Raw genomic sequence first — 18,092 nt, 5'->3', positions numbered from 1 at the left:
CTGTATTTATAGCATCTTCTGAGTGCTCTGATTACTGGTATATTGATTCTGGCGCTTCTGCACATATGACAAAACATAAAAACTTATTCATAGAGGAATATACTTCAAATATTAAATCAATTAAAGTTGCAAACAACAAAACACTACCTGTTCAAAGCTCAGGAAAAATTAGCTTGAGTGTTTTTAACGATAGAGGCCATGAAAATGAAATAATATTTACAAATGTTTTATATGTACCTGAACTCACTACAAACCTGCTTTCTGTCAGTCAAATTGTTAACAATGGTGGCCAAGTAAGATTTAATAAGAATGGTTGTGCTATACTGAACAATAAAAATGTTATCATAGCTACAGCAAATTTGATTAATAATATGTATCGCCTAAATATGCCTGGTGGCTATGCATGCATATCTGATGTAATCAAGCAAGATACTTACCTGTGGCACCAGAGAATGGGTCAGTTGAACTTTCAGACGATGAAAAATATGTGTGTTGCACTGAGTAATGTCCGCAGACCAACATCTGTCCGAAGACCAACAGATGTCCGTAGATCAACAGCTGTCCGCAGACCAACAGCTGTCCGAAGATCAACAGCTGTCCGTAGACCAACAGCTGTCCGCAGACAAACATCTGTCCGAAGACCAACAGATGTCCGTAGATCAACAGCTGTCCGCAGATCAACAGCTGTCCGTAGACCAACAGCTGTCCGCAGATCAACAGCTGTCCGTAGACCAACAGCTGTCCGAAGACCAACAGCTGTCCGCAGACAAACATCTGTCCGAAGACCAACAGATGTCCGTAGATCAACAGCTGTCCGCAGATCAACAGCTGTCCGTAGACCAACAGCTGTCCGTAGACCAACAGCTGTCCGAAGACCAACAGCTGTCCGCAGATCAACAGCTGTCCGTAGACCAACAGCTGTCCGTAGACCAACAGCTGTCCGTAGACCAACAGCTGTCCGTAGACCAATTACAGCTGTCCGCAGACCAACAGTTGTCCAAACGTACACAGCTGAGTACCTGGTTAATCGCTCTCCGACAAGATCGCTATCTTATAAAACACCAGAAGAGATGTGTACTGGATACAGATTTATAGCGTCTAATACAAGAAAATCAATTAAAAGCAGAGACGCTATATTCTTAGAATCAACAGTGAAAAGAGATTATGTGCCTATTGAATCAGCCACAAATAAAAGTTTAAATAAAACTCAGAATGTAGAAGAAATTGAATATGACTCGTCGGATGATAATATATCTGTTTAAATATTAAAAATAAAAGTGAAAGCTCTTACCTGTGCTATGGAGATCAACCAGATTATGAAGTTCCTGATAATTATGAAAAAGCAATTAATTCTGTTGATGCCGCTAAATGGATAAAGTCAATTAACGAAGAACTTGATTCTCATCAACAAAATAACACATGGACTTTAGTGGATAAAACCCCTGATATGAAAATAATTGGTTGTAAATGGGTATTTCGCATTAAAGAGGAAACTACAGGTCCAAGATTTAAGTCAAGGCTTTGTGCCAAAGGATATTCACAGACAAAAGGTATCGATTACCAGGAAACATTCTCTCCGACAGTCAGGTATGATTCCATACGTATTTTACTTTCAGAATCTGTCCAACAGAATCTTCAGATAATACAGCTAGATGTTAAAACAGCATTCCTGTATGGTGAGCTTGAAGAAGACATATACATGACCATACCAGAGGGCTTAACCTATGATGCAAACAAGGTATGTAAGCTTAATAAATCTTTATATGGCTTAAAGCAGGCTCCCAGATGCTGGAACTCTAAATTTGATACTGTTTTAAAGAAATTTGGACTAGTAAATAGTAAAGCTGATCAATGTGTGTATATTGGCACTATCAATGGAGAAAAATGTTACCTATGTCTGTATGTTGATGATGGATTATTATTTTCAAAAGATGAATCAACATTAAAGGAGTTGATTAATGATTTACAATCAATATTTGAAATTAAAACTTGCTCACTCAGAAACTTTGTGGGTATGGAAATAGAGAAATGTGACAAGTATATTTTCATACATCAGGCAAGTTATATTGAAAAGTTATTAAACAAATTTAATTTATATAATTGTAATCCCAACAGCATTCCAGTTGATCCACATTTAAAACTAGAAAAAAGAGAAGGGGAAAATGAAAGGAACATTCCATATCGAGAGGCGGTTGGTTCATTGATGCATCTAGCTACAGTAAGCCGACCTGACATTTCATATGCTGTGAGTTTGGTAAGCCGTTTTTTAAATTCTTATGACAAAGACCATTGGAGCGCTGTTAAGAAAATCTTTAAATATTTAAAAGAGACTAAAGATTACGGTCTATGTTACACTCCAATGTCTGAACCTAACACAATCATTGGCTATAGTGATGCCGATTATGCAAACGACCCCAGCACTAGACGTTCAGTCACGGGATATGTCTTTATGAGGAATGGAGGAGCAGTCACATGGGCTTCTCAAAGGCAGCAGACAGTTGCCCTCTCCACTACCGAGGCTGAATTCATGGCAGCCTGCGCTGCGACCAAAGAGGCTATGTGGGTTAAGCAATTGTTATGTGATATAGGTGAATTTAATCAAAAATCAGTATGTTTGAACTTAGACAACCAAAGTGCCATAAGTGTAATAAAAAACATAAACTTTCATAAAAGATGTAAGCATATAGATATTAAATTTCATTTTATTAAAGAGAAATATTATAGTAAAGTTATAGATTTAAACTATGTATGTAGCGATGAGCAACTTGCTGATATCTTTACCAAACCACTGTCTAAAGTAAAATTTAGTTATCTGAGAGACAAAATTGGAATTCAATATTGTAACCAGTAACACTTGATTATTTATATTGTATAAGCCAATGTAAACTTTGTTTATAAATTATTTTAATTATTTTAATTTCATGTATTTCTGTGTATAAAAGGTAAAACTGTTTCTGTAAACTGTCTGTTAGAATTCTAACAAATATCAAGTGTTAAGTTATTAGTTTTCTTTTTGAAAATGTTAAGTTGTTTCTTTTATTTGTTTTGTATGAAGTTAAGATTGTTGAGTATTGTAGCAAACGTTAAATGAGAGCTATGCAGTAAATGTAAACTTTTGTGTACCGTGTAATAATTATAATGTGTTTGTTTTTAACAGTAAAAGTTAAATTTCTGTAAAATTGTAAAATTGTTGCATTCTGAAGGCATTAATTTAGGAGGAGTGTTGTAATAAATTTGCGCCTTCAATAATCTGTGGTCACTTTTCATGTAATGGCAACATTTTGTTTTGTACTTCCTCTTCTCTGCGGACATTGCTCGTGTAACACGTATATTTTTCAACTTAATAAAGTTTTTCTTGTAAAACGTGCACCTGGGTTTTTATTGACTATACCAACAAGATAACAACAATATACTTACAATAATTTACCCATATCTTTTAGGCGTAGGAATGGGAATGTTGTTTCCATTATTGATTGCCTAGAAATTCAGATAGAAAAACCATCAAATGCCGTTCATCAATCACTTACTTGGTCACGGTATAAAAAATGTAACACCTTAAAGTATTTAATTTCATGTACACCTGATGGCTTGATCCATTTTATCTCTGATGGATATGGTAGTAGGGCTACTGATGTTATGATAGTACAAGATAGTAGTTAATTACAGGCTTTACCTCCAAATAAAGCAGTGATGGCTGACAGAGGTTTTAAAGACTTATCATGTTTGCTAGAAGCTAAAAGATGTAGCCTTATACGACCACCTTCTGTATCAAAGTCTACCCCCAGTACTAAAAATGAAGTGAAACTATCAAAACGTATAGCAGCAAGAATACATGCTGAATGGGTAATAAAAAGGTTAAGAGAGTTTCATATGTTACTGCCTCATGCTTCAATGCTTGTGTAGACTATAATTTAATTCCTATCATAGATGATGTAACAATAGTAGCTTGTGGATTGGTAAATATGCAGGATGTTTTAATAAAAAAATGAATATAATATATTTACCTTTGTTTTATTTTCATAGCATAAAAAACAGATTAACAGAATTAGACAGAAATCAAAGCAGTACCCCTACAATAAACAAAAAAAAATATCTATCTAGTCATACATATTTAGTTTAGGAAAGACTAGCAATGCTCTGCGGTTTCACCCGCATTGATAGCGATATGTGACAGTGAAAAGTCTACTATAGGTTTCATTTTTCGTTTCACATCACATCTATTTTCGGTAGATTGTCCGATTGTGCTTTGACGAAACCAGCTTCAGTCATCGTCCTAGATTCACTACAAACCTTAACTAATCTTCACTACAATCAGCACAATAATTATATATAGGTTTAAATTTATTTATTTTCTTCACAAAAACTTGGAAAACAGTACTATAATATATCATTAATAATAACATTTCGTTCGACCAATGGTGGCGCGTTTTGGAAGTTTGAATTTCGCTGCCTTATTTTGCACTTTTTGAATATTATTTTAGGGGTTTAAATAATAAGTAAATAAAAAAAATCCTTTTCATTATAATATGACGATAATAAGTATTCGTGAAAAAAATATTTTAGGCCATTTCAAATTTTATGCATATTCCCTATTCATCGAAAAAGATTGTCGTATTGTGTACGGCAATAGTCGAAGTATGTAATGAATCGGGTGTGTATTATTGCGCACGCGCAGTTTTAGATAGCGGAAGCGGACGATCTTTTATTACGCAGTCTTTAGCAAATAAACTAAATTTACGAATATTACTGTCCACAATCCACAATCGCAATCTTGTAACATTCCAATAAAAATTATTTTCAAGATCGGTAAAACTTACAGTAAAAACGAGGAAATAATTATAGCTCAAAATGGAGCTAATCAATTTATAATGTGGAAAGACACATAAAAAATCATTATTACATAACTTTTACATTTCTTGTTAATTATAATAATTTAATGTCACTTGTGTTGCGGTAAATGTACTGAGAAAGTAAAGAAATTTTTTAGGAAGGAGATGTATAGTGTTATTCAAAAACGAATGCAACAGCTTTAAATAGGTAGGTATGTAATTTATAAACATAGATGTATGTTCTTAACCTATTTAAAAATGTTCATAACTAAATAAAACTAAATGATAATGTTCTTGTTTTTAGGGGTTTTTTTCATATAATGTTCTTAACCTCCTCACTGAACTTGTACTACCTATAGAACATAAAAATACAAAAAATCTTGCGAGTTAAATATCCACGTCACGTCAAATAAAAACCCCTAGCGACATCTATTGAAGATTATTGTAGGTATAGAAAAATATTTGACAGCTCAACTGAAGGTCAATTCTGCCAAAATGGCTTCGAGATCCAGACGTGTCGAGCCGCGCTCGGGCATTGGTAAGTTCAATCTTTCTGAATCTTATAAAAATGTTGCTATTTCTATCAAAACTTATTCAAATTACGTTTTCGAATAGCAGATTTAGTTTGATTTGTCAATATTTACGCGAATTCTGCCATGATTTTCTTTTCATTGGGGATAAAAATTATATGTCCTGTATTTAGGAATCATGCAGACTGCTACTTTTGAAATAATATTGTTATGTCCTGTGTATAGGTACCTGTAAGGGAATTATGTAAATAATATTTTATTTGATATTTGTTTTAGCCTGTTCTGACGATACCGTGCTAGCATTACTAGAAGAATCTGATGTCGATTTTAGCAGCGACGATGATACCCAAGATCCCACATATAATGAACCCACGGAAATGGCTACACAAGAGCGTCGAAGGTATGATTCTAGTGATTCTTCTGTAAATTCAGACTCCCATGATGTTGTTGAGCCACCATCGCCGGCTTTATCGAGTGGATCTATAATACGCCAGGCCACTGGCTCTGGTTTACGCCGAGCAAGATCTTCTCGTCGCCCTCGAAGGTCAGCTCAGCCAACCTACAGACAAATACCGTCTCAATCTCAACCTGATGTTGTGGATTTATGGACTGGAAATTTTGAACCTCTCGAAATAAATCTATACGAACCAACATACGTGCCAAATTTCGACCATGGATGGTCATACGAACAGTTCTTTGAACGTTATATAGATGAACAAATACTTATAAAAATTGTAGATTGTACAAACAGAACAGCAGTTCATGTAAAAGGCAGGTCACTTGGTCTTACAATTAAGGAATTAAAAGTTTATATTGGAGTGACAATGATTATGGCTTCATTGCAATATCCTCAAATAAACATGTATTGGTCGTCTAAATGGAAACAGCCTATCATTACCTCAGCTATGACACGTCTGCGTTTTTACGCAATTAGAACGTCGTTAAAAGTGGTTTATGATCTTGATGTTACCGCCGAAGAGCGTCAAAAAGACAAGATTTGGAAAGTGCGTCCCCTTTTCGAGAAAGTACGACAAGGATGTTTAGTTCAACCTCGCACAGCAAAAATGTCTATTGATGAAATGATCATTCCGTTTACTGGTCAATGTTGTATTCGTCAATATAACCCTAACAAACCTAATCCCTTAGGGTTAAAAGTATTTGTTTTAGCAACGCCTCAGGGAATGGTTATAGATTTCGAGATATATCAAGGAGACACAACTTTTCCAGAAATTAGACAGATGGGTTTTGGTCTTGGAGAAGCAGCTATTCTTCGGCTGACCGAAGCACTTGTCCCTGGTCACCACATCTTTTTTGATCGCTATTTTACCACTATCAAATTGTGTGATGAATTATTGAATAAAGGTTTTCACGCGACTGGAACAATTATGAGAAACCGATTGCCCAAAAACTGTATGATGGAAGAAGATAAGATTTTTATGAAAAAGCAACGTGGTTATTGCGAAATAAAAACACGAGCAGATGGCAAGATGGCAGTGACACGTTGGATGGACAATAAGCCCGTCGTGATGTTGTCAACGCGTTTATCTAATACACATGCAGATGAGTGTGAAAGATGGTCGAAGAAAAACAAAGTGTATGAACGTGTAAGACGCCCCGAAGTTATCAAAGAATATAACGAAAATATGGGGGGTGTAGATTTAGTTGATAGAATGCTAGCTGTATGCCCTTCACGTAACAGAACAAAAAAGTGGACAATACGAGTAATATCTCATATGATAGACTTGGCTGTTGCTAACTCATACCTTCAGTTCAAACAGAGAGAGAAGAAAAAAGGCGTTAAAAACGTTATAGGCATTCGTGAATTTAAGATGGAACTTGGTGAAAAGTTGATTGCTGATAACTTAGATTCTACAGATACAGATGACCCTGCTGATGAGTTCGAAGAACTTTTACCAAAGCACAAGAAACGTAAGACTACTATAGTTCCTTTACCAACCAAAGCTATTCGTCAAAAAAAAGCTAATCACATGCCACAACACAGCTCAAAGCAAAATAGATGCAGAAATGAGGGTTGTTATAAAAAAACTACAGTTACCTGCAAAAAATGTGCTGTGTATTTATGTTTCACGGCTCAGAGAAATTGTTTTGAAGCTTTTCATAATCCATAATTATTATATAGCTACGCAAATGGCGTCAATTTTGATTGTATGCTAGATAGGATTCTATAACTGTTGATGACTGATTTATTGAGACTGATTTTATGTACAATTATCAATAAGTAATGTTATAAAAATACTATCTGTTCAAAATAAATAACGAAAAAGTTAAGTTTAAAGTTTAATAATATGTTTTTTCAATAAAAAATTGAGTACTTTATAGGCTTATCTTATTTCATTACACAATAATATACTCACATTGGCTGTAATTGTCTTGTATGCAGAACATAAAATAGTCCTGAAAATATAAGTAGCCTGCATCTGTCCTAGTGGCAGGACATAAGGAAAAACTCTTTGTTACAGGAATAGATTTTTTTCAGTAATTTTTCAGTTAAAAAGTAACCCCTAAACAGCTTAAATCCTGAATATGAATTGAATCTGACATAAAAAGTGGTCCCTGTAGTGAGGAGGAATGTAACAATGTAATATTGTATAATTTTAATTACAGAGAATAAGGAGCAGCATTTGGAACACAAAGCAACTTGTACTTATCTATAAATGAATGTATCTCAATAACATATTGCGGTATCGATAATCATCATCTGGGACGAATGCAAAATGGCGCATTAGAAGCACTTAACCGAACATTAATAGATTTACGCAATGACTCGAAATGTTTTGGAGGAGCAATGATTTTACTGACTTTGATTCCAAGACGAAATAAACGCGCTTGCCTCAAATCGTCAAATCTATGGCGCTATGTGAAGAAACTGCAACTGACAACAAACATGAGAGTTACACTGCTTAATGATACATCTGCTGAAGATTTCTCGGAGCAATTGCTGACTATCGGTAATGGTCAAGTACCTGTCGATGAATCGAGCGGATTAATATCATTTCCAAATAATTTCTGTAACTTTGTCTCATCAAAAGACGAACTTATCAACAATGTATTTCCAGAAATTATTTCTAACTACAAAAATAATGAATGGTTGAGTGAGCGAGCAATTTTAGCGGCTAAGAATAAAGATGTAGATGGCCTAAACTACATAATTCAAAATAAGATCATTGGAACAATGCATTCATTCAAATCTATTGACTGCGTCACAAATGAAAATGAAGCCACCAACTATCCAATTGAATTTTTAACTCTTTGGACGTGCCTGGCTTACCACCGCACAATTTACGCCTAAAGGTTGGCTCCGTAGTAATCATGCTTCGAAACATAAACAAACCAAAACTGTGCAACGGTACGCGTTTAGTGGTTAGAAAATTGATGAACATTGTAATTTACGCTACGATAATGATAGGAAAATACAAAGGTGAGGAAGTTCTCATACGTCTTGCATTTGCCATGACTATCAACAAATTACAAGGCCAATCCTTAAAAGTTAGAACATTCATGTTTTCCCCCTGTTCAATTATACGTGGCATGTTCACGGGTCGGAAGACCATCTGCGTTGTTTGTTTTTGCGCCTGATAATAAAACAAAAAATTTCGTGTATCACAAGGTGCTTAAATGAAGAGCAACCTATGTACTAAAAATACAGAAATAATCATGAATGATTAATGTAGGTATTTAATTTTTTTGTATTTTTTCAAATTAAAAAAAAAAACTCTTGAGGATCTTTTGAAAAGAGGTTAGGTTTAATGTTACTTTTAAGTTACTTATGTTACCACTGTAGTTTATTTTAATTTTTAAGTTACGTAACATAAAAGTGATGTAAAACCTAATGCACATTGGAAACTGTAGAACTAAGCTAATTTATTGGTATTTAATAAATTTAATAACTTTATTAAATATCAATAAGTTGGAGTTTTCGCGTATATTATGGTCTATTATATTAACTATGTAATTTGAATGTACCATTATTTTTTAATGTATATCCCGAATTTTGCTAAGAGTTCATCCATCATATTTTATGAATGAAATAATCACGAAAATAACTAAGTTCTATAGACTACATAATATAATTTGTAATTAATATAATATAAGCTCTGCGATTTCATTTGTACCTATACCCGGCGCGGCCTAAGATGATCCCTATGACAGTTCGTCTTAGTGATTGCTCGTATGATGGATCGTGTCGATACTTTACTATTTTATAGGCTAAGGCGTGGTTTGCAATCAGTCACGTCGGTAAACATGTTTTTACAAATATTATAAAATGAATTTTTAACATCTATTATGTAAACGAAACGGTAAGTAAAACGAAAGTTTTCCAAAACATAAAAATGCACCTTATCATTTTCTCGTAATCTTTAACCCGTTTAACACAGTGTATATTATTTTATCATGAAAATGGAATCCCCCATTTAATTTTTCTAAAAAACTTATATTATCATAGGTAAGTAAATTAACGCAAACGGTAATTAATTAATTAATTATGCTGCGATCTTCTGTTCCATTCAATAGTGAATGAACTATAGCTTAAGCATGGAAAAAATGTGAACTCGTTTCCATTATCGAAATTTGTTTATCGATACTTTCCGCACTAGTCGATAAATGCCAACGATGTAAGTTTTGAAGGACGTAAACGTAAAGTCAGATTGATATAATTTCTCGTAAATGTTAAGAATTGTTATAATTCCAACGGAATATCATTGTAATGGGATAAAGCTACGTAAAAATTAATAAATGACATTTTTAGACGCCTCCAATACGTTTCTAATTTAATGGTGACGCCATTACAAGTTTGTCTCTTGAGAATAACTGTCAGTGTCATAGGGATCATCTTAGGCCGCGCCGGGTATAACGCTATGGATCATTCCAAGATCATTCTATAGGTTGACAGCTCACGTCACCCAAGTTTCACGACATGATGTGTAGAGTGCGTTTCACGAAAGAGTTCCCCTGCCGTTATGTTGGCATAACTGACTGTCAAAAATACAGAGTTGTCGAGGTTTTCCGAGATTTATAAATGTTTTAGAGATTGGCATCATGCCGCATACGCTTAGAAGTGGTGAAAGAGAAATGGTTTTAAAAGTTAAAACATTTTGTGAGAGTGAAAAACGTAACAATGTGCCAATAATTCCATTAGAATGTGTACGACGTCGAGTCGCCGCCATGACAGGTTAGTAAAATAGGGTTACAAGCTAAAGGATCCTAAAGTCCTTATCCTAAGGTATTATTATTATTAAAGTGTAAACTTATATTTGTTTTACGAATTAGACACTTTACCGATAACATATAATACCAATCACTAATACTCCGCCGTCAACTTGACTCGCCCAATGTGCTACCGTAAAACGGGGTGAATAGAATTCACGGGGTGAATAGAAATATTCTTGGGAAAAAGTCTAAAAGCCTGATATTTGAGAACTACTTCAAAAATCGCAATAGTGTTTTTAGTTTTTACAATGGCAACATTTTTTTGTTGGTCTGACAACATTTGAATAGTATGAAGTTAGCAATTTATGTCAATAAGTGAGTTCAAAGTGCAACGGTTGTATGTATGTCTTTTGTGCTCTTATTAACTTCTCTCTAGTTATTTAAATTGTGTTTTTGATTGTGAAATAACTTTATTCAACGGTGAAGTGTATCCAGAATAAATTGAAAAGGTAAGTTTTACTGATTAGTTTGATTTTTATTGGTAAATTAGTAAAATAATTGCACCCATAAATATTTATGATTAAGAGGTGAATAGAGACGACTGAGGGGTGAATAGAAACGCCATATGAGGTGAATAGAAACGGCAAAGGGGTAAATAGGAACGAGAAAGGGTTTAATAGAAACGCGAAAGAGGTTTTTAGAAACGCTTTTGATAGGGTTGGCACTTTATGCAGGTTGTTGAGTTTTAACTTTATTACCTAGGTACCTACATTTTTAAAAAGTTGATTTTTTAATATTTAATAATTAATTTTGTGTACGCAGGTATAGTTGCGAGCAATATGCCACGCAACTACAAACCAGACCCTCGGGGTAAGAAATATATAAAATATGACCTCAACTTAATACAACAGGCTGTTAATGAATATTCTGCGAGTAATTGTTCTCTTGATACTATCTCAAAGAAATATAATATACACAGATCTGTTTTATACAGACACTGCACAAGAAATATGAAAAGTCAAGGAGGTCAAACTGTTTTATCCAAAGAAACTGAAGAAGAATTTCTTAAATATATAAATATATGTGCTGACTGGGGCTATCCTTTGGAGGCGTATGATTTAAGAGTACTTGTTAAGGTCTATCTTGATAAATTAGGTGTGAATGTAAAGAGATTTAAAAATAATATGCCTGGACCAGATTTTGTCTCCTCTTTTCTGAAAAGGCACAAAGATGCAATTTCTCAGAGATTATCGCAAAATATAAAGCGAAATCGGGCTGCTGTTTCCCCTGAAATAATAAAAAAATACTTTGAAGAATTAGAAATTTCATTATCAGGTGTACCTATGTGCAATATTATAAATTACGACGAGACGAATCTTTCCGATGATCCTGGGCGGAAGAAAATAATTACAAAAAAAGGCGTGAAATATCCAGAGCGGGTGATGAACCACTCGAAGTCTGCCGTTTCTATAATGATTGCGTGCACAGCTGAGGGAGAATTACTGCCTCCTTATGTTGTCTATAAAGCACAACATTTGTATGACACTTGGACCGTTAAGGGGCCAAAAGGGACTCGTTACAATAGATCACAGTCAGGTTGGTTTGATGGAACCATTTTTGAAGACTGGATTAAATCGATAATCATACCCTATTTTCAAGGAGTACCCGGAAAAAAATATTGATCGGTGATAATTTATCGTCGCACCTTTCATTAGATCTAATTAAACTGTGTCATGAAGAAAACATAAGTTTCGTATTCTTGCCAGCTAATTCTACCCACATGACACAGCCATTGGATGTGGCCTTTTTCAGGCCTATGAAAATAGCTTGGCGAAATATTTTGTATCAATGGAAAAAAGCCGATGGTCGCCAACAAGCATCGGTTCCAAAAGGATGTTTTCCACGTCTACTATCCATGCTTTTAGACGCCCTAAAACACAATGCTAAAGAAAATATTTTATCAGGATTTAAAAAAGCTGGAATAAATCCACTGGACTGGACCCTACACAAGTATTGAAAAGATTACCTGAATATGACAGAGTTAGCCATAAAACAGAAACTATCAATGAATCTGTTCTAACAATACTAAAAGAAATGAGATATGGAACCATAAATGTCACTGAACCTAAAAGAAAAAGAAAAATTGAAGTAGAACCTGGAAAGAGCGTTAGTCTTGAAGAAAGTTATGCTGAAACAGAAATCGAGAACCAAGAGCCAAAGAAAAAAAATAAGAAGACAAATAAAGAAAGTAAAGACAATAACAAGCAAAACGAACCAATAACAAAGAAAGGAAAGGGAATTGGAAAGAAATCAAAAAAAAAAACCACATACAAATGTAATAGATGAAACGAAATCTCTCGCCGCTAACTGTTTACAAGATGATCTTGAAGCTAGAACGTCTCAGATGTTTTACGATCATGAAATTCATTTACCCTCTGAAACAGCCTTATTACCACAGGCTTTGAGTACATGTGAGGCTAATGATTACTTAGATATAGAAAAGGTACCAATTATTTTTGGTGATGATGTTATTATTGATCATTTTGAAACGATTGACAATTTAAATGTCAGTTCTGATGCCATGATTTCAAGTAATGAAATAAAAAGCAATAAAAAAATTGAAATTTTATCTGATATTTCAGTAACAGATCCTAAACAAATTGCAAAAATATTATATGATAGTAAAATGAAAAGAAAACAACAAAAACATCGAAATAATTACAGAAATGACGAGGAAATATTATCCGAATTAATGTCTGATACTGTTTAAAAAAATATTCGTAAGTATTAAAAAAAGGGAGTTTGTGATAAGAGCCATTTAAGTATAACATTCCAGAATTATTTATGTTGACATCCTAAAATTTTTAATAAATACTCACTTTGTGTAGATACATAACTGATTATTGCACTGTTTTGTTGATTATTGTCAGAAGATTATTATGTTTCAGACTGTGTTGTAATATAGTTTACATACGCTTAATAGTTATTAATTAAGCATAATTGTTTTGTAGTCATTTCTTAGGCTAAAATTATTTTTGAACTGATTATTCTGTTTTGTTGATTATTGTCAGAAGATTATTATGTTTCAGACTGTGTTGTAATATAGTTTACATACGCTTAATAGTTATTAATTAAGCATAATTGTTTTGTAGTCATTTCTTAGGCTAAAATTATTTTTGAACTGATTATTCTGTTTTGTTGATTATTGTCAGAAGATTATTATGTTTCAGACTGTGTTGTAATATAGTTTACATACGCTTAATAATTATTAATTAAGCTTAATTGTTTTGTAGTCTTATTTCTAAGGCTAAAATTATTTTTGAACTGATTATTCTGTTTTGTTCATTATTGTCAGAAGATTATTATGTTTCAGAATTCAGATTGAGTAATGAGTAGGTAATATAATTTTATTACGAATAATTATTAATTAAGCTTATTTTTTTTTTGTGATCTCAATTCTAAGGTTAAGTAGGTACCATTATTTTTGAACAGATTTTTTAATATGCATTGTTATTGGTTCGGATTATTTTATTTTTAATATTAATAAAAAGGTTTTCTAATATATTATGTACACTCTTTTATTTCATTATCTCTGTGACGTCACTACCACTATATAAAATATTTTGACAACCCTATCATTTTTCTCTATTAACCCCATATGTCGTATCTATTGACCCCGTATTCCGGGAAAATAGAAATTGACCAGGTTTTTGTCTTTTTCTCCTAAGTAGATAATAATTTGGCATTAAAATTGTAATTAGCTTGTAAAATAGCAAAGGACTCCACAATGAAAGCAGCTTTATTACCCGAAACTTACAATTTATATTTTTAAAGTCGGTTTGAAAGTCTAGATTGTTTCTATTTACCCCGTTTTACGGTACTTATTAAAAAATGCCTTAGATACTTATAAAATTATTAAATTGTTTTTTTTTTTGTTTTAGGCATTTCTGAAAAAACCGTTTCAAAAATCACGAAAGAAGGTGAGGTTGCTGCCCTTACAGAAACAAAAATTTCAACACCGGGCAAGCATCGTCCTAGAGAAAAAAAATAAAGCTTTATGACTTTGAACTTTGTGCTATACGTCACAAAATTCACGAATTTTATGTCGTGAAGAAGGAGTTGCCCACTCTTACTAAATTGTTGCATGAATTGCGAAGCGAAATTGACTTCAAGAGTAGTCGTACATCATTGTGGCGAATCTTAAAAGAGTTGGGATTTTATTTCAAAAAATGTTAATCTAAAAGAAAGATACTGATGGAAAGATACGACATCGTGGCATGGCGCCATAGATATGTAGAAGAAATTCGAAGCAATCGTCTCAGTGACCTACCAATCTTCTCAGTGCCGGTAAATGCTGGCAAAGTGAAACTGAGGAAGGGGTTTTGTCTTCAGATTCAAAAGGCCCAAGATGGATCATTGTACATGCAGGCGGTAAAATGGGTTTTATACCCGATGCGCAGTTGATTTTCAAATCTCAAACTAAGTCAGGAGACTACCACGATGATATGAACAGGGAAAACTTCATGAAATGGATAAAAGATAAGCTTTTGCCAAATCTGCCTGCGCAGTCAATAGTGGTAATGGATTATGCGTCGTACCACACGGTAGCGGTAAATAAAGCACCCACCATGTCAAGTACAAAATCAGAAATGCAAGAATGGATTGTGAACAAAGGCCTTGCATATTTACCAACTATGGTAAAAAGTCAATTATTTGAAATTATCAAAGAACACAAAGAACCACCTCTCTACGAAGTCGATTTACTATTACAAGATCATGGGCATAAAGTGGTAAGACTTCCTCCTTACCACTGTGACTTGAACCCAATCGAGCTCATATGGGGTCTTTTAAAAAGGCGGATAGCAGAAAAAAACGTGGGTCAAGAAGCAAAAAAATATAGTCAAAATAACCGAAGATGCATTTCGTAGTATTACACCAGAAGAATGGATGAAAGAGTGCTGTCACGTCGAGAGCATTGAAGACAAGTACTTTAACGATGGTATAGCTGTTGATCATGAAATAGATCGATTTATAATCGCAGTAGGGGATGACAGTGATACTTTAGATAGCAGTGACCCTGGAGATAGTGACAGCAGTACTATATCAGGTGTAGGACCGTTGGAGGAGCACAATTATTTAAAAAGAATGCCTTTTTAAAATAAATATTTATATGGTTAAATTACAGGAGTTTCATTTTGATCGTGTACGTAATAAAATTGATATTTCCCACGCATTCATATATAAAGGAAGACAACATCTATCGAAAATATTTATTTTTAATCAAAAATGACAGAGAAAATATTCTCCTTTCTTCCTAGCCTTATCCCGTATCTTACGGGGTCGGCTGCCTAATGTAGGAAATCTCCTCACTATTAGGTAATAACAATCTTCGCAATCTGGCAACACTAATTCAAGCACTACCTACATAACGGCGAAGGGAACTCTTTGGTGAAACGCACTCTACAGAATAGCACAGCTGGTTGATTGAGAGCTTGCTTACTAGCAAAATCACTGCTCGTGGAAGCTTTATCTTCGACAGCAGATTTTTCTTTTTTCGTAGTTATCGCTGAAGGATCTGTAACGGAGAAGAAATCTTTTTGGTTTTTGTTTTCAATTGTGTTAATAATGTTGTTGGGGTTAAAAAGCTATTCTTAATGTTGTCGGTGTAGATTGTTGCAGAAAAATTGTAAATAGTAAAATGAATATTATATACTAGCTGCTCGGCGCGGTTTCACCCCCGTGGCTCCACCCCTGTTGGTCGTAGCGTGATGATATATAGCCTATAACCTTCCTCGATAAATGGGCTATCTAACACCGAATGAATTTTTCAAATCGGACCAGTAGTTCCCGAGATTAGCGCGTTCAAACAAACAAACAAACAAACTCTTCAGCTTTATAATATTAGTTTCGCTTTCAGGCCTCAAAGGCTTTAGATGAAATTTGGTGAGTAGATAGAAGGATTGGAATAACACGTTGTATATTAACGTTTATCGCAGAAAAAAAAAACAAAAGTTTTGGGTGTAACGGGATCCGTTCGGATGAACTCACAGGTAGATACTAGTATAATAAAGGGAAATGGTAATTAAAATCTGTAAAAAAAACTTAATATTTTATACTATTAATAATGCAATAACAATATGATGTACTTTTTTCTCGCGGTATCTTTTTTTTGTGGCGGAAACCGCGAGAAACTACAAAGAGACAACGCAGATAAATATGCACATATGAAAAAAATACTTCGGAATGCGCTTTACGTTATAAAACAAGCTCTGCATGATAAAGCAAGAATTAACAAAAATGTTGAGAAAGAACAAAAACATACCGAATCTAAGCTTCGGGAGTAAAAAAAATGTGAAGAATTAGGTAAAGCATTCCAGGATATTATATCATACGTTAGGTGTCTGCTTTTCATTGAGAGTATTGTTGTTTTTATTTTAGATCTTAATGAAAGTGAGATTCTTCAGTGTCTAAATGAATCAGAATATGAGTCAGAAGCTGAAGAGGACCCTTTTGAATATAATGAGACAGATGACGAGTACAGGCCAGATGAAAGAGAGGAATCATTCATCTTCAAGTTCTTCTAGTGAAGATGAAGAGCCGCTTGTTGAAGGTTGTTGAGGGTACCCGACGTCACTTTGACGTTACGTCACCTTTAGTGTTATGTTTTAGTTATGAGTTTAGTTGTACAATTTCATTCAAAATGAATCCAAATGATCACGATTTCGAGCGGAGAGTCACTGAAATTTTGGAACAAACCGACAGTGATATTAGTGATTAAGAGGATCGCGAGTTGGATCAAAATTATTGCTTAGAATCCGACCATGACACTTCAAGTGAGATTGCAGAATCTGAGGGTGAAGATCAATTATCAGAGATTGATGGCGACTCCGACGATGAGCTTTTGATCAACATAGCTAGTAGCAGATAAAAAAGTGAGAAATATACAACCGTTCAAGTGGTATAAAGATCCTCACAGAAGCAGTGTTAGAACTCCGAGCCATAATATTGTTACAGTTCAAGGCTCAAATAAACCGCGTGATTGTACTGAAGAAGAAGACTTCTGGAATATTTTGTTCTCTGAAGATATGTTACAGATAGTTGTTCTACACACTAATAGAAAGTTACAAGAAATGAGACATAAATACAAGAAGGAAGATCGACCCGAGTTGAAAGACATCGATGTGACTGAATTACGTGCTCTCATAGGATGCATCTTGAAGATAGAAGATGCAGAACCTGAACCTTCTACATTTACAAAGCTGGAAAAACGTGGGACATACACAATATGTCCAGCGAAGAAAAAAAACGAACGTCATACTTATGCAGGAAGTGTGGAAAACCAGCGTGTCTAGATTGTCTTGAGAAAATTTGTGTCACTTGTTATCGGGCATGCTTTTGATTTTTTGTATGGAACCAACACATTTAAATATATTTTTTTTAATAATAACTTAAGTCTTAATAAGAAAATAAGATTGATTTTTTTTTCTGTTTTAAGTTTTTAAAATTTCACTTTGATTGATCTCATGCCTACCAAAACACAGAACAAAATTTGATGTTAAGCTCA

The 18,092-nt window shown here is 34.1% G+C and overlaps 1 protein-coding gene, 1 long non-coding RNA gene and 3 pseudogenes across 3 annotated transcripts in view; 4 read left to right on the top strand and 1 right to left on the bottom strand.

The window, feature by feature from the left end:
- The window catches only part of LOC149897142 (uncharacterized), a 62,774-nt gene that overhangs the window by 13,825 nt on the left and 30,857 nt on the right, over positions 1–18,092 (bottom strand). For both annotated transcript variants that reach the window (XR_016458205.1, XR_016458204.1), the window contains exon 2: positions 16,029–16,103. This is a non-coding gene — a long non-coding RNA (uncharacterized LOC149897142). The remainder of the gene's footprint in view (positions 1–16,028; positions 16,104–18,092) is intronic.
- On the top strand, positions 1,270–3,332 carry LOC149897147 (uncharacterized). Its single transcript, XM_090116936.1, has 2 exons — positions 1,270–1,738; positions 2,116–3,332. The coding sequence occupies exons 1-2, from the start codon at positions 1,725–1,727 to the stop codon at positions 2,849–2,851; spliced, it is 750 nt and encodes a 249-aa protein (XP_089973062.1). The 5' UTR covers positions 1,270–1,724; the 3' UTR covers positions 2,852–3,332.
- LOC149897146 (uncharacterized) lies at positions 3,412–4,164 on the top strand (annotated as a pseudogene).
- On the top strand, positions 10,967–12,874 carry LOC149897145 (uncharacterized; annotated as a pseudogene).
- LOC149897144 (uncharacterized) lies at positions 14,716–16,032 on the top strand (annotated as a pseudogene).

The sequence above is a fragment of the Colias eurytheme genome, chromosome 26, assembly GCF_061535395.1.
Source record: "Colias eurytheme isolate Ceu_HAF_F1 chromosome 26, ilColEury1 Martin Lab GWU primary, whole genome shotgun sequence".
Lineage (NCBI taxonomy): Eukaryota > Metazoa > Arthropoda > Insecta > Lepidoptera > Pieridae > Colias > Colias eurytheme.
The sequence above is the reverse complement of the archived record's forward strand: the minus strand, read 5'-3'. Positions and strand labels throughout refer to the sequence as shown.